General features: G+C 38.4%; 7 protein-coding genes across 8 annotated transcripts; 4 read left to right on the forward strand and 3 right to left on the reverse strand.

Annotated features, from left to right (window-relative positions):
• Positions 1 to 684: 684 nt before the first annotated feature.
• Positions 685 to 2,167, reverse strand: LOC106428238 (vacuolar protein sorting-associated protein 60.2). Its single transcript, XM_013868994.3, has 6 exons — positions 1,965 to 2,167; positions 1,700 to 1,851; positions 1,522 to 1,615; positions 1,357 to 1,428; positions 1,163 to 1,274; positions 685 to 1,079 (listed from the first exon to the last, which is right to left on the reverse strand). The coding sequence occupies exons 1-6, from the start codon at positions 2,031 to 2,033 to the stop codon at positions 862 to 864; spliced, it is 717 nt and encodes a 238-aa protein (XP_013724448.1). The 5' UTR covers positions 2,034 to 2,167; the 3' UTR covers positions 685 to 861.
• A 308-nt stretch (positions 2,168 to 2,475) lies between these two features.
• On the reverse strand, positions 2,476 to 5,218 carry LOC106428202 (calcium-dependent protein kinase 1-like). Its single transcript, XM_013868958.3, has 7 exons — positions 4,011 to 5,218; positions 3,804 to 3,947; positions 3,570 to 3,722; positions 3,384 to 3,499; positions 3,124 to 3,291; positions 2,822 to 3,046; positions 2,476 to 2,732 (listed from the first exon to the last, which is right to left on the reverse strand). Exons 1-7 carry the CDS (start codon positions 4,864 to 4,866, stop codon positions 2,607 to 2,609), a joined length of 1,788 nt encoding a protein of 595 aa, XP_013724412.2. The 5' UTR covers positions 4,867 to 5,218; the 3' UTR covers positions 2,476 to 2,606.
• Positions 5,219 to 6,226: 1,008 nt separating this feature from the next.
• LOC106428191 (lysosomal beta glucosidase-like) lies at positions 6,227 to 10,073 on the forward strand. Of its 2 annotated transcripts, none has more exons than XM_013868951.3 (9): positions 6,227 to 6,485; positions 6,843 to 7,380; positions 7,450 to 7,595; positions 7,673 to 7,916; positions 7,984 to 8,271; positions 8,340 to 8,541; positions 9,176 to 9,668; positions 9,740 to 9,814; positions 9,896 to 10,073. In XM_013868951.3, the coding sequence occupies exons 2-9, from the start codon at positions 6,865 to 6,867 to the stop codon at positions 9,918 to 9,920; spliced, it is 1,989 nt and encodes a 662-aa protein (XP_013724405.2). In that variant the 5' UTR covers positions 6,227 to 6,485; positions 6,843 to 6,864; the 3' UTR covers positions 9,921 to 10,073. The 2 variants fall into 2 exon arrangements, with proteins under 2 accessions (XP_013724405.2, XP_048624327.1); XM_048768370.1 differs by having other exon boundaries at positions 6,283 to 6,467.
• Positions 10,074 to 10,238: 165 nt separating this feature from the next.
• LOC106428210 (protein RESTRICTED TEV MOVEMENT 2-like) lies at positions 10,239 to 11,688 on the forward strand. Its single transcript, XM_013868965.3, has 2 exons — positions 10,239 to 10,565; positions 10,637 to 11,688. The coding sequence occupies exons 1-2, from the start codon at positions 10,448 to 10,450 to the stop codon at positions 11,593 to 11,595; spliced, it is 1,077 nt and encodes a 358-aa protein (XP_013724419.2). The 5' UTR covers positions 10,239 to 10,447; the 3' UTR covers positions 11,596 to 11,688.
• Positions 11,689 to 11,835: 147 nt separating this feature from the next.
• On the forward strand, positions 11,836 to 14,336 carry LOC106358543 (chlorophyll(ide) b reductase NOL, chloroplastic). The gene is made up of 13 exons (XM_048768386.1): positions 11,836 to 12,199; positions 12,281 to 12,349; positions 12,441 to 12,502; positions 12,589 to 12,675; positions 12,762 to 12,829; positions 12,917 to 12,965; positions 13,052 to 13,137; positions 13,225 to 13,282; positions 13,374 to 13,424; positions 13,516 to 13,566; positions 13,653 to 13,694; positions 13,778 to 13,888; positions 14,023 to 14,336. Exons 1-13 carry the CDS (start codon positions 11,932 to 11,934, stop codon positions 14,068 to 14,070), a joined length of 1,050 nt encoding a protein of 349 aa, XP_048624343.1. The 5' UTR covers positions 11,836 to 11,931; the 3' UTR covers positions 14,071 to 14,336.
• Positions 14,337 to 15,462: 1,126 nt separating this feature from the next.
• Positions 15,463 to 17,753, forward strand: LOC125592866 (putative F-box protein At1g50870). Its single transcript, XM_048768401.1, has one exon. It carries the CDS (start codon positions 16,608 to 16,610, stop codon positions 17,538 to 17,540), a length of 933 nt encoding a protein of 310 aa, XP_048624358.1. The 5' UTR covers positions 15,463 to 16,607; the 3' UTR covers positions 17,541 to 17,753.
• A 2,411-nt stretch (positions 17,754 to 20,164) lies between these two features.
• Positions 20,165 to 21,349, reverse strand: LOC106383169 (putative F-box only protein 15). The gene has a single exon (XM_013823305.3). It carries the CDS (start codon positions 21,347 to 21,349, stop codon positions 20,165 to 20,167), a length of 1,185 nt encoding a protein of 394 aa, XP_013678759.2.
• Between the last annotated feature and the right edge of the window lie 533 nt (positions 21,350 to 21,882).

Raw genomic sequence — 21,882 nt, forward strand, 5'->3', positions numbered from 1 at the left:
CTAGGAAGTGTGTTAATAATAAATGGGGATTGTGAGGGATACATAAGTTGGTTTAATGGTTAACGAGAGGAATGATAGAAGAAATTCACAGTAACTATGTGAGGTCCATGTCAAAGTGCTACCGGTATCCACGTGAAGATTACAGGAGGTGAACCAAACTAGATTTTGGTTATTAACGCAAGCCCTTCCCGCAAAGGACTTGTGTTTATAGCGGAAATCTAGTTTGGTGTGGTTCACCTTGTGTAAACCAATATCTTCTTCACGTTGATACATGTAGCTCTTTGTCATGGACCATGCGTCCGTTGTTCCCTTTGCTTTGCTGACCACACATATCCAAAATATGGACTGGAAGATTCAAACATACGGTGATGCATTTTGTGGAACAACAACATCAAATGAAAACCTTGGATAACCCAATACAGGTAACTTCATTAGATATTGTGTCAATCTTCATTATACATAACAGACTGGTCATATTCTGCTGGTTCAAGTATAGGTCCAAGGCCAGGTTCGTCACACTTGGACTGGAAGTAGCGTAAGGATAAAGGATTTAGTAACGGTTTCTATGTTTGAGAAAAAGGACTGATCGTTTTTGGATTTGTATATAGAGAAGTATCCAACTTTCTGGTTGGGATTCTAATGTTGTAGTATAATGTTAACCTATTTACCATGGAAGGCTCTCCATTTGGTTCTAAAAGCTATTCAATCTGATGAATCTGGATCCAAGGTTTAGACACTGTTATGCACAAAACGTATGATTGCATAATAACAAAAGGATTTATAAAAATCTTCACAAGTGAAATTGCTTGGAGATGAAATTTTTTGAATGCACACAAACAGAAGTGTGTGAAAACGGTGGGTTTATCCCCGAAGTGATGCACGTGGTACCGCAGGTAATCCCCATTCATCCTCAGCCTGAGCTCGTCCAGGTTGAGCTCCGGCTGTTTGTGTCCTCCCCGTTGGTGGTGGAGGCAAGTCAAGCCCTTCATCAAGATCAGGCTCCGTATCGGGTTGGAGATAGGAAGGCACACCGTCTGCTTCAGTCTCGTTTCCCATGTCAGCTTCAAGAGCATCAAGCTCTGGCATTCACAAACACACATGGCAATAAGTAGCAGCAGCAGAAAGTGGATATATATTAGAAAAGAATGTGTCAACAACTTACCGCCCATGAGGTCATCTTCGTCAATGTCATCAGGAACATTGTAGCTCCTACCGAGTGAATCTTGAATTTCGGAACTCACATCCATCAAGTCCATCATCTCATCTTGTAAATTCTGTTAAGTAAATAATCCAATATAAATAAAAGAATATATCATCTAGGAAGCAAACACAAGAGAGCTCGTATAAGAAACGTACATCAATGTCTTGAATCTTGACGGTTTTCATCATCCCTTTCAACTCCTTGTTAGCAGACTTCAACGCTGTCATCTGCAATGAATGCAAGTTTTATAATATTTATCCACATTCATGTACATAAAGCATCATAAGACTCATATGTATAAGATAGAAAAAGATAGATACAGTCTGTTGAGCATCTTTGAGTCCTTCAGCAGCAAAAGAAACTTGATCAAGGTTGAAAGTCTGATTATAAAGCATGTCACGTTGTCCTTCATACCTAATCACAAAAAAAAATCATGATTATTAACTAAACCATTGAGAAAGAAGCATGAACAAAGGATGATAATCTTATCTCTCATACATTTTCTTTTGCTTGAGAACTCGCATAGCACGAGCTTTGATAGCTTCCTGAGCAGGACCAGGTCGTGTCCTTTTGATCTGGTCCTTGTACTTGCAGAGCTCAGCGTCAAGCCTCTTCACCTTATCTTCAACTGATTCTCCTCTTTTATTGATCTGAAAAAAAAAACAATAAGGAAAGGATTAAAAGATCAAAAGCTACAAGTTCCTAATCATCTACATTCCTCTAACGATTTCGAGACGCGAGAATCGAAAAGGAGAAAGCAAACCCGATCAGAGGCATCTTGGATGGAAGGTGGAGGCTCTTTGTTGTTCTTTGCACCGAATATTCTCTTCATCTTCAACAATAAATCTGTGAAAACGATAGATTTGAGATATTACACAGACACGAGATTTATCGAAGAGGAGGAGGAGAAGGGGAAGCTTTGCCTATAAGAAAATAATTAAATTCACCTTTATCTCTATTTTTTAATAATTAAATTTTACCCCAAAATTTAAGAAAATTCATAATACCTGAGAGAAAACGAGTAATGAGACTTTGAAATTTTCAATCGCTGCACTAGCGTAGAAGTTTACTAGTAACAAGTTGGAGATTCAAATAGTCTTCCTGGTTTTTTTTTTCTTATGTTATTATTATTTTTTTTTACATTGGTCGTTGTTGAACAGCTCTCTGTTCTTGTCAAATGGTTTCTTTCTTTTATATAAGGTTTAGAGTTTTCTACTTTCTCTTGTTCTCTAAAGGTTAAATTATTCTTACTTCCTAAACAACTACACGATGGAAGTTGAAACCAATCAAGTTTCCAAACACAAGTCTTTAAGACAATTTTCTCATTCAAAAGATTTGAGAATCTTGGCTTGTGCATCAGAAGAAACTCTTGTTTTTGTCTTTTGGTTTTGTAACAGATTGAAACTCAGAGTTTAAGAGCAATATTGCTAAAGCTTTTCTCTAGTCCTCCCATCTTCACTGGACCTCCTCCTCCTGTCATGCTTCCCTTTTGCATCATCGCCACAAACTCGTTATAGTCTATTCTCCCGTCCTGCAATACACAACAATTCAATATCCTCAACATTCTCATCATTCATAAACCAAAAATACTCTTAACAAGATTTTTCAGAGGAGCTTTACATTGTCTTGATCAACATCACGCATCATTTCTTCTATACGGACATCCTCAACACCAAACTCCTCACACGCTTGCTGTAACTCGTCCGGTGTTATATAACCGCTCCCATCTTTGTCGAAGTACGTAAACGCTGCAAACAAATGGTCCTCTCTCTCTATTTTGTTTAGATGCAACGTCGCCGCTATGAACTCTTTGTAGTCTATCGTTCCACTGTTGTCCACATCCGCCTAAAAAAATTCACATCCACATTGTTCATAACCATAGTTAACAAACTAGCAAAGGGGCTGAGTTGGTGATAACTTACAGCTTGCATCAAGTCGAGAATCTCAGACTCTTTGAGATTAGCACCTACTCGTTTCAGTCCTGCCTTCAGTTCTTCGAATGTTATCTGACCGCTCTTGTCCGCATCTATCATATTAAACATTTCTTTCAAGCCTGCTATTTCTTCTTCAGACAAGCTCTCAGCAATCACCTACAACAAGGCGTCAAAAAGAGACTAAACTTAGCCTTTTGCATTGTCTCTTTCCTTCCACACATAACAAAGAAGAAGAGAATCCCACTTACTCTAAGAGCCATTTTCTTGAACTTGTTCATTGCGGAGAATTGCTTCATACGGCTGAGTACAGCAGAATCCAGAGGCTTGTCTGGAGCCACGCCGTCCACTTGTACCCATGGGTGACCTGTTCACAAGCAAAACTTCATTAGAGAGATAGAGATACATTGTACAGGTTTCAGATAGAACTAACTTACATAGTACTTGGTGTGCCGTTAGTCTCTTCTTGGGATCCCTAACAAGCATTTTCCTCACCAAGTCTTTTGCGCTTTCAGATATGCTTGGCCAGGGATCAGATGAGAAGTCAAGATCACCGTGGAGAACCTGTTCGAATATACCTTGTTCTGACTCTGAATATTAATCAAAAAACAAAGCCTAATTAGGACAAGTGAGAGATGTTTTGTTTTTATAAAAATATAACACTTTCTTACCAGCCCAGAAAGGAGGAACTCCACTTAACAAAATATAAACAATCACTCCAGCACTCCACACATCAGCTTCAGGACCATACTGCTTCCTCAAAACTTCAGGAGCTACATAGTACGGACTACCAACAACATCTGTAAACACATCATCTGCCAAAGAGGAAGGATCAAAGGTCTCCCTGGGACGAAACTAATATTACAATGAATCCAAACCTGGTTTAAAGAACATAGACAATCCAAAATCAATAGTCTTCAACAGCGAATCTTCGTCTTTACTAACAAACAAAAAGTTCTCAGGCTTGAGGTCTCTATGCATAACACCAAGAGAATGACAAGCCTCCACAACACCAACAATAGTTCTCGTCAGCTCAGCGGCTTTCCTCTCAGTGTAATGACCCCTCTGGATAATCCTATCGAAAAGCTCGCCGCCCGCGCAGCACTCCATCACTAAGTGCACTGCCACAACGTCCTCGTACGCTCCTTTGATGGATATAACGTTCTGGTGACCGGACAAGTGGTGCATTATCTGAATCTCTCTTCTCACGTCTTCCACGTCCTCGTCGGTTAATAGCTTTCTTTTGGCGATGGACTTGCAGGCGAACTCCTTTCCTGTGGACTTCTCCACGCAGAGGAAAGTGGTTCCGAATTGGCCTTGTCCGAGTTTTCTTCCCAAGGAGTAGAACTCCTTGAAGTTTTCGGTTTTTCTTTGGAGCACTGACTCGGTCCTGAGGCCTGCGCTGGTCACTCTCTTCATGTGTTTGGGCTTCTTAGGGGGCTTAGCTGGAGTCTCCTCCTTGGTCTCCTCTGGCTTAGTCACCTCTTGCGTTTCTAGCTTACTTTCAGGGTGAATCTCTATCTCAATGTTAGTGCCACCTGGCTTTGGCATTGTGAGCTGTTCAGGAGGTTTATTCAGGACTTCACTAGGCAATGGAGATCGAAGCTCTCCTGAAACAGAATCTCCATTGGTCTGAGAAACCGAATCATCTGCATCATCTCGTGGCCGCCACATGGCGGCGGAAACAGAGTGAAGGAACCCATTTCTGCTTGGTCCAACACAAGTATTACCCATAACACTTATATCTAAAAAAATAGCAATCAAGATCTGATTACAAAACGGTCAAAACAAATCTAATCTCATTGAAAGTCAAATCCTTTTCTATGCTGAGACATTCAAACATCAAACCTCGAAGTTCACGAATCAAACCAGTGCTTATCAAGAGTGCAATGAAACAAACACAGATAGTAGATATCTCCCTTCAGACAAGAACAGAAAAAAAAAACAGAGAGATCTGGGGGGAGTAAATGAAAATAGAAGGATAGTTTAATAGCACTACTACACTTGCATAAACCGTAGGGACATTGTTAATTTAATGGGGGGGGGGGGGGGGGGGAATAGGAGGGAGAGAGTCAAAGGTTTGAGGAGAGAAGACAGATGAACAGAAAAGACTAAACCAGTTTAAAAGACGCGTTTAGTCTTTCTCCCCGAGTTTTACGGTGCGGTTTGTCTTTTAATTAATTTGTTCTTTCTTTCCAAAAGTCTCTAACCTTTTCTTCAATCTTGGCAACTTCTAAAAAAGCAGCGGTAGCCTCTCTCACTCTCAACTCAAAAGGGTCTAATTGGGTTTCAATTTTTCAATAAGTATTACCTTTTTTTTTTTTTGAACAACCAATAAGTATTACCCATAAGCCATTTTTTTCTCCTTCAGTGGGCCCATGTGGACTTCACGAGAAAGAAAGAAAGTAATTTCTCACGAGAAAGATGATAGTTTCTCTCATCCAAAAGCATTGCGAGAAGAAAAAACCTTCCGATCATAGATTATGTCAAGTTCCATATACATTCTTATCTTCTAACTTTGGTGTTCTAAACATATCATTACATCGTGTCACAAAAAAAAAAAAACAAAAAAACATATCATTACATCATGTTCCATACTCCTCATTGCCTTTTGGACGGTCCTAACGGAACGCTCAAGTGTCTGAAAATCTAAACAAAGAAAAATAAAGCTATGTAGTCAATTGTCATGAGAAGATGGTGGGGGTTGAATCAGTATTCAAAAAGGCAGGTTTTGTGTGCAGTCCTCAATGATGCAACCCAGTAACTACCTTTGTAACGTTTTGAGACTTGAATCAATTTTCATCCAGTGTGTTAGCTAAACTAGGCTCCGAGAAATTGCAAGAACAGAGGATCACTATCACACTAACATTCTCAAACTATTTAACAATTTTTTGTGCACAAACTATTTAACATTTGACCTTTCTTACGTGTGTTGAAGCTAGGTAGAATTTGCAATCAAGGCATACGATATTTTTTCGGTAAGAAAATTAAATAATGATTTGATCAAAAAAAAAAAAAAAAAAAAAAAAATTAAATAATGAAAAAGAAATGAAACTTTAATAAAAGAAACGACGCCGCTTTTGTTCGTCGTCGTTTTGCCGTCTAGTCTGGTACAGAGAGAGAGAGAGATGTTGTGTGGAAAAACGTGAGCCAACCCACGTTTCAAGAAAAAACCACAACTGCATCAAAACGTCCTTCTTTACTCTCTCTCATTATTTTCTTATAAAAAACTCTCAATCTGCTTTAAAAGCGTTTATTAACTACTTCTTTTATCACCAATAAAGATTTTTGCTGATATTCTTTGGTGTTGCTGTGTGTGTGTGCGCTCTTCACTTGTGAGCTCTTCTTCACTTGTAAGCTCTTCTTTCTCCCTCCATTACACTGTTGGGATCTTGCATTTTCTTTCCCCCCAATGTGTACTTTCAGCTCTTACCCAGTTTGTGCTTAGATTGAATCTTGTTTGAGTAAAACTTTATGGGATGAAAATTAGAAAAAATCTCTTAAAATCATGTCTTTGTTCATCTTTGTTTGAACCCCCAACAGTGAATCTCAAAAAAGTTTTCTTCTTTATATCTAAAAATGCTTGCTTTTTTCTTTCTTATCTTCTCTCACTGATGAAAAAGGTTTCTTCTTTGGACATTTGAAGCTAAATGAGAGCTCTTTCTTATCTTGATTGTTGTTCTGTCTTTGTTGTTTTTGTTTTCTTCCAGAACTGCCCCCTGTTAGCGTAAAATGAGCAAAGTTCCAGTAAGGATCCTTCTATGGATGTGTTGTTGTGTGTGGGTTTGTAATGGGCAGGGAGAGTATGTGCTCTACAAGGATCCCAAACAGAAGGTCTCAGATCGAGTTGTTGATTTGCTGGGTAGAATGACTCTCGAAGAGAAGATTGGCCAGATGGTTCAGATTGACAGAAGTGTTGCCACTGTCAACATCATGAGAGACTACTTCATTGGCAGTGTCTTGAGTGGTGGTGGGAGTGCTCCACTCCCTGAAGCAACTGCTCAGAACTGGGTTGATATGATCAATGAGTATCAGAAAGGAGCTCTTGTCAGCCGTTTGGGCATTCCTATGATATATGGCATTGATGCTGTTCACGGCCATAACAATGTCTTCAACGCTACCATCTTCCCTCACAATGTTGGCCTTGGAGCCACCAGGGATCCTGATCTGGTTAAGAGGATTGGAGCAGCAACTGCAGTCGAAGTCAGAGCCACTGGAATCCCATACACATTTGCTCCTTGCATTGCAGTAAGCTTCTCTCACCTTCTGCCTTAACCTTTTGCAGATCTTTGCTGTGTTCTGACTCACTTGTTGTAGGTTTGTAGAGATCCAAGATGGGGAAGGTGTTATGAGAGCTACGGAGAGGATCACAAAGTTGTGGAGAACATGACTGACATCATACTTGGCTTACAAGGAGAGCCTCCTTCTAACTATAAGCATGGAGTTCCCTTCGTTGGTGGAAAGTAAAAGCTTTTTCTTTTTTTTTGCTGATAAGTAAATGTTTCATTCTTTTAAATTAATTTGAACTTTTGATTATTAGGGACAAAGTTGCAGCTTGTGCCAAGCATTATGTGGGAGATGGTGGGACAACCAGAGGAATAAACGAGAACAACACAGTCACTGATCTACACAGTCTCCTCAGCATTCACATGCCTGCTTATGCTGATGCAATTTACAAAGGCGTTTCCACGGTTATGGTTTCTTATTCTAGCTGGAACGGTGAGAAGATGCATGCTAATACAAAGCTCATCACAGGGTATCTCAAGGGTACCCTTAAGTTTAAGGTCTGTTTTACTCTCTTTCCTCATGGCTTTGTGTTCCTTCTTTGAATCCTTTGTGCTATGTGTGCAGGGTTTTGTTATTTCGGATTGGCAAGGCGTTGATAAGATCTCTTCACCTCCACATTCGAACTACACGGCTTCTGTCCGAGCTGCTATTGAAGCTGGGATAGATATGGTCATGGTCCCTTTCAACTTTACTGAGTTTGTCAATGATCTCACCTCCTTGGTGAAGAACAAAGTGATTCCTGTCACCAGGATTGATGATGCTGTCAGAAGAATCCTGCGTGTCAAGTTCACAATGGGTCTCTTTGAGAACCCTTTAGCTGATTACAGCTTCTCCAATGAGCTAGGAAGCCAGGTTAGTATTTATTCCCTAAGCTAGATAGAACCTGTTTGCAAAGTATTTGAATGTTCTCTTCTATTTAGGCACATAGAGACTTGGCAAGGGAAGCTGTGAGAAAATCACTTGTGCTGCTGAAAAACGGGAACAAGACCAATCCTATGCTCCCACTTCCCAGGAAGGTTTCGAAGATCCTAGTCACTGGCACTCACGCTGATAATTTAGGTTATCAGTGTGGTGGTTGGACCATAACTTGGCAAGGGTTTAACGGTAACAAGGACACGAGAGGTACGTTGTGCATGCAACTCTTATTGTAGTTTATACAAGTTAGGCATGCGGGTTTGGTTAGTTTGGGTTATTCGGTTCAGTTAGTTTGGTTTAGCATATATCTTACTGATTTAATCTGAAATAAAGTTCGGTTCTGTATTCGGTTAGTTTGGTTTCTGAAAATTCTACTGAATTTTTTTATTTTGGTTTTTTTAAAAATTTCGGATAATTTTGGTTTAATTAGGTTACTTTGGTTCAAAATTTGGTTAGTTCGGTTTAGCATAAGTCTTACGATTTAATCTGAAATAAAGTTTGGTTCGGTATTCAGTTAGTTCTGTTTTCAAAAATTCTACCGAAGTTTCTGATTTTGGTTAGATTTCGGGTTTTTATATAAAATTTTGGATAACTTTGGTTAAATTAGATTACTTCGGTTCAAATTCAGTTAGTTCGGTTCAGGATTTTAGTTAAACTTTTTCCTTTAAAAAAAGAAGAGAACCGAAGCAACTTGCCAAAACAACCTAACCGAAACCCAACTATTTAGAAAACCTTCCGAATCAAACCGAACTAACCAAAATTTCGGTTCGGTTCAATATCCCAGGCCTAATACATTTCAGCAATAAAGTAATATGAAGAGTGTACATTTTTTCTTATTCAGGGACTACGATTCTTGGCGCTGTAAAATCAGCTGTTGATAAAACCACTGAAGTTATCTTCAACGAGAATCCAGACGCTGAGTTCCTCAAATCCAACAACTTCTCTTACGCAATCATCGCTGTTGGTGAACCTCCATACGCAGAGACAGCGGGAGACAACGACAAGCTAACCATGATGGACCCCGGTCCAGCCATCGTGACCTCCACTTGTCAAACTGTCAAATGTGTGGTTGTGGTCGTTTCAGGGAGGCCGCTTGTGATGGAGCCTTACGTTGACTCGATAGAGGCATTGGTTGCAGCTTGGCTACCGGGAACAGAAGGCCAAGGTGTCGCTGATGCTCTCTTTGGAGACCATGGCTTCAGTGGGAAGCTTCCTGTTACGTGGTTTAGAAACACGGAGCAGTTGCCTATGAACTTTGGAGATTCGCATTATGATCCGCTCTTTGCTTTTGGGACTGGTCTTGAAACTGAGTCTGTTGTGAGCACTGTTGCTAGGTAACAGTCCTTCACACTATACTTAGACATGAGATTATGATGCTTAAACTCTTTTTTTTGGTTGTTAACAGGTCAACCTCAGGTTCTGCTGCTGGCGCAAAGCCAAGCTTAATCACAGTCCTTGTTTGTCTGTTTTTCTTCCCAAGGTATGTATCATTATCAGTTCAACTTCTGTTTTGATTTCTCCACATAAATTGGTGAGAATCTGACTTTTTTTTTGTCTACAGCTTGAGCTGGGGTTTGAGGAGATGAGAGAAGCTGCAAACGCTTGGAGTTGTTTTTTTGTACGCAGTGTAGTTCTTGTAGCCCTAGCTAGAAGAGATTCTGAATCTGTGTCATGTTATGCTTTAAGAGTTATATTGCAAACCTGGAACATTCTTAAATGATTAAACTCAAGTTCTTGAAGTTCTACTGACAGTATCTCTGCTTTTAAATCACTTTATATTCAACCTTTGTGGGGTACTAATGGTAAATGTTGGTAAAAAAATATAAAACTGACGTCATATGGGGAACACAAGGCATAAACTTGTGAAGAAAGCAACCTTTATGCTTTCTTTGTAAGAGAAGAAACCTTATGAATGATGACCTGAGACTAAAGAAGAGACTTTGGTTGAACAGGAGACATAGCCGCAAAACTAGGAATATCCATTGCATAACACAAGAGAAAATGGCAAAGTCCTGAAGAAATTCAATCTTATTTATAAGCAGAGCAGTAAACCCTAATGGATATTCACAAAAGCTCAAACAAAACAACCAAATTCAGAAAGAGATTTTAAGTAATGGCAGCAAGACAGCAACCAAGAGGAACAGGCTTGGTGGTTCAGTATGAGGATCTTGTCCCCAAATCTGAATGGAAAGATCAGCCTGAGGCCACTATTCTCACCATTGATCTGCCAGGTTGGTAGATAGATAATATTAGTTGTACTAATTGTGGTGGTTATAGTTCTGATGTGAATTGTTTTTTAAAGGTTTTACAAAGGAGCAAATAAAGGTAACGTATGTGCACACCTCAAGGATGATAAGAGTCACCGGAGAGCGTCCCTTGGGTGATAGGAGATGGAGTCGTTTCAACGAAGTGTTCACTGTTCCACAGAACTGTCTAGTGGATAAGATCCATGGGAGCTTCAAGAACAATGCCCTCACCATCACCATGCCTAAGGAGACGATTACGAAAATGCCTAACCTTCCGGAGACTTCTAAAACTGTGGCTGAGAAGGTGAAGCAGCTGGAGGAGAAGAGGTTGTTGGAAGAAGCTGCAAGGAAAGAGAAGGAAGAAGAGGATGAGAAGAAGAGGAAGCTTCTGGAAGAGAAAGAGGCAATACTTAGGAAGCTGCAAGAAGAAGCTAAAGAAAAGGAGATGGCTGATAAGGCGAGAAAGCTTCAAGAAGAAGCTATAGCAAAAGAGATGGCTGAGGCAAGAAAGTTTCAAGAAGAAGTTAGAGCAAGGAAGCTTCAAGAAGAGGCCATAGCAAAAGAGGAGAGGAAGCGTGTGGAAGAAGCTAGAGCAAGGCAGCTTCAAGAAGAGGCCAAAGCAAAAGAGAAGCTTGAGGAGAGGAAGCGTGTGGAAGAAGCTTCACTAAAGAAAAAGTCTGTGGATGAATCTGTAGAAAACAGGAAGATCATTGAGAGGGTGCTTCCAGAAGTGGACTATACAAAATCCGGCTCCGGTTCTGTGACCAAACCTGTGTCTGGAAGAGCAAGAGAGGTCATGAAATCAGCAGAAGAGAAACTAAGTTACGTGGTGGAGAAGGAAAAGAAAACAGAGAAAGGGATGGTGGAGAAAATGAGAGGAAAAAAGATAACAAGTGAAGAGAAGAAGTTGATGGTGAATACAGGAGTGGCTGCTCTTGTGATCTTTGCTCTTGGAGCTTACGTTTCTTATACCTTTTGCTCATCTTCTTCATCTCCTCCTAGCAAACCAGAATGATGTTTTATAAGGAGTTGTGTGAAGGAGTGCTTGTATAATTTGTAACTGTAATATATTCTGAAATATAATAAAGTTTGGTGATGTTATACATTACATTTACATAATCAGTAAGAAATTATAGGGTTATCTATTGTAAAGAAATAGTAAAAGACTCGAAACATAAAATCCAAGAAATTGGAGGACTTTTAGTGTAATTTAAACAATAATTGAGGTTATCATCATCTTCTATTTCGCCACGTGGCATTTTTCCTCTAGAGGCGCTTGCTTACGAAACTCTCTCTGTGTGTTTTTTTTTTTTTGAGATTCATCTCTGTTCTTCAGCTTCTCTTCTCTGCAATGGCGGCTTCAAGTGGTTTCCATGTCTCTTCCTCTCCTTTGCTTAGGCTTCGCTCTTCCTCCGTCGCATACGCCGCTCAACCTCCGTTTCTCTCTCCTTGTAACGGTCGTCGTTTACTAGCAGAAAGCTTCGGCCTCTCAACTGTAACTGTTTCGCGCCAAAACCTCTCGGTTTCTCCGCCGTCTGCGGTGGTGGAAGCTCGCATCTCAGGAGAGAGAGAACCGATGACGCCTCCATATAACGTCTTGATCACTGGCTCGACCAAAGGTTTTTTCACATTGATTCACTCTGTCCTTGTTAACTCGTCAGGTGACTGACACGTGGTGTTTGAGTTTCTTAATGGTTCAGGTATAGGACATGCATTAGCTAGAGAGTTTCTGAAAGCAGGAGACAACGTTGTCATATGTTCCAGATCAGGTAAGAAGAATCAAACAAGTGTCTGTGGGACAGTAAGAGAACCAGGTTCTTCTTGTTATGTTCAAATGAATGTTTCTGTGTCTCTCTGCAGCTGAACGAGTTGAGTCTGTTGTTAAGAGTCTTAAGGAAGAATATGGGGAGGAGCATGTGTGGGTACTGATTCCTTTTTCAATACATGTTTTTGGTTAGTGATGGTAATATCATGAAATATTAATTAATGCTCAAAACCATTGGGGCAGGGAACTAAGTGTGATGTTAGAGAAGGGAAGGATGTGAAGGATCTTGTATCTTATTGTCAGAATAATCTTAAATACATTGACATTTGGGTAATAATATACATCTTTCTTCTTTCTCGATTAACTAGCCCATGTTGTGTGTGTGTGTGCATTGTCTTACTACTTTCTTGATACAGATTAATAATGCTGGATCTAACGCATACAGCTTTAAACCTTTGTCTGAGGCCTCTGATGAGGATCTTATGTAAGTCTTTGTTTGAATGTTTTGATCCATTTCCTTTGTTGGGTTCTCTGTTTTGTTTATTAACTCTTTAAAAAAATAATTTTGTAGTGAAGTTGTGAAAACCAACACTCTTGGGCTGATGTTATGTTGCCGAGAGGTATGTGGATAGACTTAGATTAATTCAGCATCTATTAGGCTATTATATGTTTTGGGATTGACTTACATGTGTTTATGAATCAATAGGCAATGAATATGATGTTGACCCAATCTCGGGGTGGTCATATCTTCAATATCGATGGAGCTGGCTCAGATGGAAGACCAACACCCAGGTTTCTTAGATCTCTTGAGGTTCTTAGGGAATATGTTTTTGGTCTGTAATGTCCTAATGTCAATATATTGACTTAATGTTGACACAGGTTTGCCGCATATGGTGCAACAAAACGGAGTGTTGTTCACCTGACAAAGTCATTACAAGTAAATGCCAATGTTATATATCTGTTTTAACTGTCTTTATTTATTTCCTTCTCTGTATATGACTTCTCTTCTTTTTTTTTTCTTGCAATAGGCAGAGTTGCAGATGCAAGATGTCAAAAATGTTGTGGTGCACAATCTATCGGTATGCACATATATATATATAAATAAAATATGTAATTCATGCTGTAACAGATGATCATAACTGCAATATGTTTCTCTTGTTATTGTTGCAGCCTGGAATGGTCACAACTGATCTACTCATGTCCGGAGCTACAACAAAACAAGTTGGATGACTTTATTACACTAAAACAAAAAAAAATTATAGGTTCCTTTCCAAGAGATTCCTCTAATAGCTTTCACTATTGCGCAGGCCAAGTTCTTCATCAATGTTTTGGCTGAGCCAGCTGAAGTGGTAAGAAACCAAAAAATCTCTTCTTCTTTTTTTCTTCCCACCATGATGTGTAATCTCTAGTCCCATGATTACACATTCTTCAGGTTGCTGAGTATCTTGTCCCGAACATCAGAGCAATACCAGCTAGCGGATCTATGAAGCCGACTTACATCCGTTTCCTAACCGGAATCAAAGCCTATACCAAAATATTCTCAGTTAAGAATCGATAATAGATAGATAGATAGATCTGTGACAAAAAAAAAAAGATAGATAGATAGACCTACATGTGAATGATATCTGCAAAAAAAAAAAAAAATACTTAAACAATTCTCTTGTGGATTTGTTTCAGAGAGTTGCATTGGGAGCAAGGAAGAATAGATACGTGACTGAAGAGTAGATATCGCAGTAGATCATGGCCCTGTTCGTTTGCTCACCCAGGTGATCCATCTGGGTGAAGATGCAAATTGATGTTCGTTTAGTGCATTACAATGTTACATCCAGATGGATCATTCAGCTGAATTTTTAAAAACTCATCTCAAATTCTCACCCAAATGAAGGTGAGTCTTGATGGTGCATCTGGATGCAGATGCATCTAGTTCAGTCCAAAATGAAAAATGACAAAAATGACTTTTTAAAATCAAAATATTATTTTCAAACCGTTAATCTTATTTTTTTGCAAATACATTTTTCTTCCAAAACCGGAAAATACATTTTCTCGCAAAAACGAAAAAACACATTTTCCCGCCAAAACTGGAAAACGCATTTTTCCGCAAAAAAACATAAAACACACATTTTCATTAAAATATTTTTTCAGCTAAACTAGTAAAACCATACTTTTCGACCAAAACTCAAAAAACGCATATTCCCGCCAAAACTCCAAAAGCATTTTCCAGCAAAAACCGCAAAAAGCATTTTCCAGCCAAAACTAGAAACAAAGCATTTTCTCGCCAAAACCAAAAAATGCATTTTCTCGCCAAACCCGAAAAATACAATTTTCCCGCCAAAACCAAAAAATACAATTTTTCCGCCAAAACCGAAAAATACAATTTTTCCGCCAAAACCGAATAACGAAATTTTTCTGCCAAAACCGGAAAACGCATTTTCCCGCTAAAACCGGAAAACGGAATTTTCCCGCCAAAACCGAAAAACGCATTTTTCCGCTAAAACCAGAAAAATGTATTTTACCGTCAAAACCGAAAAACGCATTTTCCCGCCAAAATCGGGAAAAAAAACACATTTTTTTCCGCCAAAACTGGAAAAATGTATTTTCTTGCCAAAACCGGAAAAAACTTATTTTCCCGCCAAAACCGGAAAACGCATTTTCCCGCCAAAACCGAAAACGCATTTTCCCGCCAAAACCGGAAAAAAGCATTTTCCTGCCAAAGTCGGAAAACTGTATTTTCCCGCCAAAACTGGAAAAATTCATTTTCCCGCCAAAACCGGAAAAATGTATTTTCCCGCCAAAACCGGAAAAATGTATTTTCCCGGCAAAACACAAAAAATAACTTTTCCCGCCAAAATCGTTAAAAAAAACTTTTCCCGTCAAAAACACTTTTTCCGCCAAAACTTCAAAACACACCTTTTTCCGTCCAAACCGCAAAAACGTATTTTTCCGCCAAACCCATAAAACTTATTTTTCCGCCAAAACCATAAAAATGCACTTTTTTCGCGAAAAACACATATTTCTTCAAAAATCGCAAAAATATTTTTGGCCGAAACCGTAAAAATGCTATTTTTCCACCGAAACGTAAAAAGTTATATTTTAGTCATTTTATTAACAAGTCCACCTGGATGCAGATGGAATGAAGAAACGAACATAGTTGCATTCAGATGATTCATCTAGATGCATGGACGAAATGAAGAAACGAACAACACCCAGATGGAGCATCTGGATAAGACATCTAGATGGACCATCTGGATGCATCTTCCAGATGTACAAACGAACAGGGCCCATCTCTATATTTCTTTGTTGACACTGATCATGTATCATCAAAACTAATTAACAAAATGTAAATAAATACCTCGACATTTTGTTATTCACCCTCTAAAACAGTTGTGGAATAGCGAATGTTGGCTGAGAGTGGTTTCTAGATTGTCGAGTGCGTGGGGATATTACCAACTCGGAACGGTCCATGAAGATGTTTTTGGTGCATTTACGATCATCAAAAACATTTGTCGATTTTGCATGGCTTATTATGTGGTGATGGCGTTCAAAAATATGGTTAGGAATCACCATCACTGATGTAATGTCCTTGAGATAAGTAGTGCGTGAAGATTTTGAAGTTTCTTATCTATCTTTTCTACCCATGAAAACTACAGATGATAAGAGTATATAACTACTGGAAGTTGGAGCTTCATCCACGATACTATCACTATGTGACGGAACAAATGCCGCTTCTTTTGCCACAGAGATTACAGTTGCAGCATCATCGACCATAGTTGGAGTCAATCTCGTCACCCTCGAGTTGCTGAGTGCTTATTTTATATTCTTGTGGTGTATTTTAACGATATCAGTTTTGCTAAAATTGGATGTAAGATCCATATAGTGATCGCTGCAAGTCGATCACGCGCTCTTACTCCCTAGCTTAGGTTTGCTTAACAAATTATATTTTTGGTTAGGTAAAAAAAAAGGGTTGTAGTCTGATCTTTTTGGTTAGGAACCTTGGAGAGAGTAAGTTAAATGGAAGTTAATTGTTACGGTATCTTTGAAAGATCTAATCACATAAGAAATTGATATTTCTCTATGTATTCTTATTGTAAAATTACTAAAATATATAGATTTCCTATTATCATATATATAATATATTTGCAGTCTCTTTTTCTTTCCAGCTCTGTTTATTATATAACGTGCGGCCTTCTGTATTGTATTATTATATATGGAACCCTAAGTATAAACAATACTGGTCGAAAGGGGGAACATTACTGGAAGAAAGAATGAGGGTATTCAAGAAGAAAGTATTATTGAGCAATCAGACATGGATGAAGAAGAGAAGAAGACGAGAGAGACCCAAACCATGGTCTCAAGTAGACAATATTCCTCCTGATGTAACCTTGGAGATACTCTCAAGGCTTCCTCCAAAATCGATCATGAGACATCGATGTGTCTCGAAGCTGTGGTCTTATTTGACCTCACTTCCAAGTTTTATCAACTCGTTCACGTCTCGGTCTACTTCACGACCACCGACTCTTATGGTCACCTTATCATCAGAATCGGCAAAATATGTATTATTCTTCCCTACCACCCCGAAACCGTCAAGTTATTCTCCATTATACAGTTATGAAATAACAAACTTAGATTGGAAAGATTCGCGATCCGAGAGCATCCATGGATTGATTTTAACACCCGTATTCAAGATTTGGAACCCAACCTTGAGACAGTTTTTAGCCTTACCACATCCTCCTGCTCAGCACAGCTCAAGTCGAGGTTGGTCGTCTTATTTAGGATACGATCCATTGGAGTGTAGACACAAAGTACTTTGTGTAGTATCTAAAATATACTCGGGTCAGCCTCTGATTCTTACGTTGGGAGCTCAAGAATCATGGATAATAATATCCGAAGGACGTTGCCCTATCCATCGCCCAACTGGAGGATATGGGCGATGCGTCAATGGGATTCTGTATTATAGAGCTTGTCTTCTTGGTGATGATCAAGAAATAATAATGAGCTTTGATGTCAAATCTGAAAACTTCAATAATATAAAATTACCGGAGGGTTCTAGTCAGCTTTATATGATACCTTATGAGGGAAGGGTAGCCTTAGTTGCTCATGATTATCATGTTGTTAAACTTTATATTTTGAAAGATGCACATGGGCACGAATGGAAAAGCTTTATTTTTAATGTGCCATCTGAGAGGGTGCGGATGTAATCTATGCGTTTCAGGGGTACTACAGATGCTGGTGAGTTTATATTTGCTGCATATCGTTCCAGTGAAGATCTTTGTATTTTATATTGTTGGATTTCCCTCCTTAAGCCCAAAACTAATCATAATCATAATCAAATCATAATTAAGCGGGAAAATAATTTTTTCAAAAATTTTAGGCGGGAATATTTGGACGACTTACAAGTAAGTCGTCTCGTTTAAATTATTCACCAGACGACTTACAAGTTAGTCATCTAGACCCTAAACATAACCCCTAAACTTATTAAGTAACTAAACACTTTATAAAATCAAATTAAACTTAAGAAGTGTTTACTAGACACATAAATAAATACATATAGGTAAAAGTTTATATTTTCAAAAAAACATTCAACCTTTCCAAAATCTAACCCTAAGAATACATACAATACTACAACATATGTTGTCAAACCCTAAAACCAAAAAATATCATGATTGACTACTTTCACTCATCTATGTTGAAAACTATTCAATTTTATTATATCTTAATTTACATCACTTAAAATTGTTTGTAATTACATGATTTTGATTTTTCACTTGTCAAAATATTTTTTTAAAATTTATAAATTATTTTTAAGATCAACTACATCAGACAACTAACTTGGAAGTCGTCTAGAAGACTTCCAGCATCTCAGACGACTCAGACGATTTACTGGGCTATATTCGTAAAAGTGACTTCCTTTTTTTGTTTGGTCACAAGGGGTTGGCTGTAATTTCACAAGGCTTTTAGGTTAGTTTTGCTTTTGATTCAAGTTTGGGTCTAAGTATAGTGCAAAGATTGGTTATATTTTTTTCTTGGTTGAAAGACTGAGTATAGGTTTTCACTGAATATACTGCACCATATCTTTTGGCTGTCATATTAATATACTATAAGATTTCCAGCTTTGTTTTAAAGTATTTACAGTATTTTGGGAGGTTTCACTGTTTTGGTCCCATCAGTAAGAGTCTAGCACCCGATATTCTTTTGGACATCATCTTTCTCGCACCATAACAAGATCCTATTGGTAGGTGTTGACCTTTTCGATGGTCAAAATAAGAAGATCGACTATTACCGAGCGGGTATGATATGTCATTTCGATTGTAGGTTTGGCTTTTCTTTTGATATAACGTCATCAAAATTTAGGAAATCGTATGGGTTTGTTTGTCCTACATAATTTCACATATTTTCAAATCTCTTCTCATACATTGTAATGGAGGTCTTCTCTATTAATTATAATCTCTTCCTTTTATTTTTGCATTATTCATGTACATTATTCTCTTTTCTGGAATGTTTTGTGACTTTTATTTGGTCAGCGATTGCCCTAATCTCTTTACTTGAGATTCACGGAAGTTAGGGTTTATCTAGGCTTTAAAGTTGAAACGCGTTGATTATTTACTTCTGCAGTTTGGGTTGAAAAAAATAAAGGAATGTGTTCGATGATATTCTCCACAGTACGTGGAATAGGATCGTTATTAAAACTTAAAACTTGCGACAGGAGGGTAATATCAGTGGCTTGGAACCAAGACTGGAACGGTCACGTTGTTTAATGCTCGGATCTCTTTCCGTTAGTGTGCCATATAGACTCTTGCATATATATACACATATATAACAAGTCAAGAAAGTAACAAAACTTGGTTACGTTTACACTCGCAGACAGTAGATATCAATAAATAAATTCTCTTTGTTTATTTGATGAAACAACGTCTCTGTCGTGTCCAAGATCATTTCACGTCACTAAACAAAGTTTAGGTAGAGTGCGTGTCAATTCGTACAAGCTTGTCTACCCACTTCCTATACAATTTTATAATACTAATACGCAGTAATGACCCGATCAAACGGGATTAAAGTAAACCGGGACTGTACCGAAAAGTCTCAAAAACGTAGTAGAACACAGAAAGTAACACTAAGTTGGGATCCTATCTTGGCTACGAACTGGTGGAATTCAGACAAAACAAAACAGAGGAATAAACAATTTGTTCAAAGAAAAGCCCGGTTGTGGACTCACACACATTTTCTTTGTTTATCAAAGTTTTTTTCCAAGAACGTATTGAAAGAACTTGAAAGGAAAACCTTTATCATGTTGTTTGGTAGCTCCCTTGAAGTTTCCTCTTAGCAAACTCAAACTTTGTGCGTCTGCGTCAAGACCTTTCAGTTTCTGTCAGGGACAGGAACGAACTAAACAGTCAATTACATGTCCAAAATACAAAAAAAAAGTAAGTTTAAAGATGGAGCACAATATAAATAATTACTTCACAAGATGGAGCATGCAAGAGTAAATAGATACTTCACTTATGACAATAAATATGCTGATGAGATGAATCATTCAAAAGTAGTAGCTAGATACGCCACATGTGTGTGCTAGGTATGATCCCAACCGCATATGGTCATATATAAATAATTTAATTAATAAGAATCAAACACATGGCTCGAGTATATGGTATTTCATTTTTTGCTCGTTTTTATGTTTGTTGTTGTCGCTAATTTGAAGTTAAAAAGAAATCAGAGACTCCAGCTTTATTTAAAGGTTTAGTATTCAATGAAAGGACGTTACACCAAAGGAATCTGATCATAGAATTAGAACAACATAATAAGCTAAAAAAACATGCATGAAATCTTAGCAGGAGCAACCCTCAGAAGTCTCCTCTTGCTTTGGAACCGGAACCAGACTTGGTACAAATGCAGAAGAAAGCTTAGTAACGCCAACGCGTTCATACCACCCATGTCGCTCTGTCTCAACTTGTTTCTTGACCTCCCCCTCTCCTATTTCGTAAACGCTGGCGTAGATACATTCATCTCGGTCGTCTTTTTCCGAACACCATAACTTGACCCTATCGGTATGGTGGAACCATAACTTGACCCTATCGGTATGGTGGATCAAGTATGTTGGATGAAGGGCTAATATCCTGAAATCAGGAGTCACATTACAATACATGCTCCACGAGACAACCTCATCAGTCACAATATTGTTTGTAACCCAAACCTGAATCTCCCCAGATCTCTGTTGAGCTAACAAAGAAAGCCTATCTCCTCCGAAACCTGATAGGCGTGGCGACAAACCTGATCGGCCTGGCAGCTGCCAATCATTGTGATTTATAAAGGGAATACAACATGTTTCTTTGAATACCTCTTTGGAGAAATCAAAAGACTGGATGAAATAAGTTTTGGAGTTATCATTCTCCCTTTCAGCAATCCAATACATGTTTCCATTCATAGACATAGCTTGGCTCTTCCATGCACACCAAGAATAAGCCAATGAATAATCAACACTTCTCCAGAATTGTGACTTCAACTCATATATCTCAACCTCTTCACATCCTTTTTCTCTTTTAAACCTCAAGATCTTGTAGTTGTCACGAGACACATTGTCGTATCCAAAACCGTAGATATCAAACCATGTGTAAGAACTCGAGGGTTTGATCCGCTTGAATTGGCCCAAAAACGGATTCCAGACTGCTAGTTTTCTCTCTTTTATAGGTTCAATACATCGTCTACCTATACTACATAGCAATAATCCGTCGCAGTGAATCATTGAACCAATTTTAGATGGACCTTGTAGACTCGAAAGAGATAGGGTCTCAAGATTGATGATTTGATACGAGTTGTGATCAGTAACTCGTATGAAACCTTCATGGGAGAGATCCAAGTGTTTGTAGATGAATATCTTGTCGTCTAGAAGAGCACGCCATTCCTTGCATGTGGACTTGAATCGTGCCAAAGATTCAACCGGTATCCTGAGAAGTATATTTTCTAACAACTCCAAAGGAAGCAGCGACGACCAGGAAGGGTTTGAAGAAGCCATCAGCAAAACTAGTTAGTAGGTTGCACCAAGAGACAAAACCAAAACTCTATTATATAGGCGCTAGTAGAGAAAAGAAAAAGTCAAATTTCCTTTTTTAAGCAACAAAAAAGGTAGTTTTTTTTGGTCTCTTTCCTAAACTTCTATTTATACGAGCTAATTTGCCCGTTTTCCTTTTTCTTTATCTTTCACACGCTCCTATATTTTCTCTGTTAATTTGAAGTTGAACCAAACCCTCTCTGTTTCTAAACTCGTTAACACACACAAACTAAACAGAAAGATGTCTTAGTGGGCCTAGTTGTTGACCCATTAGTCAAAGATCAAATATAGGTGAGAAATATTATCATTTACTAGGGAATTTTTCCGCGCTACGTCCGGATTCTCGAATAAGTTTTAATTTAATTATTTTTCTTTGGATCAACTTTTTTTGTTTAAATTAATTTTGTTTTTGCACTTATATATGAGTAAAATTGTGTATATGTATTGCAGTCGATTTTAAACTATCAAATTGGTAGAGAAATAAAAATGGTTTGTAT

This window comes from Brassica napus, chromosome A3 (assembly GCF_020379485.1).
Source record: "Brassica napus cultivar Da-Ae chromosome A3, Da-Ae, whole genome shotgun sequence".
Taxonomy (NCBI): domain Eukaryota; kingdom Viridiplantae; phylum Streptophyta; class Magnoliopsida; order Brassicales; family Brassicaceae; genus Brassica; species Brassica napus.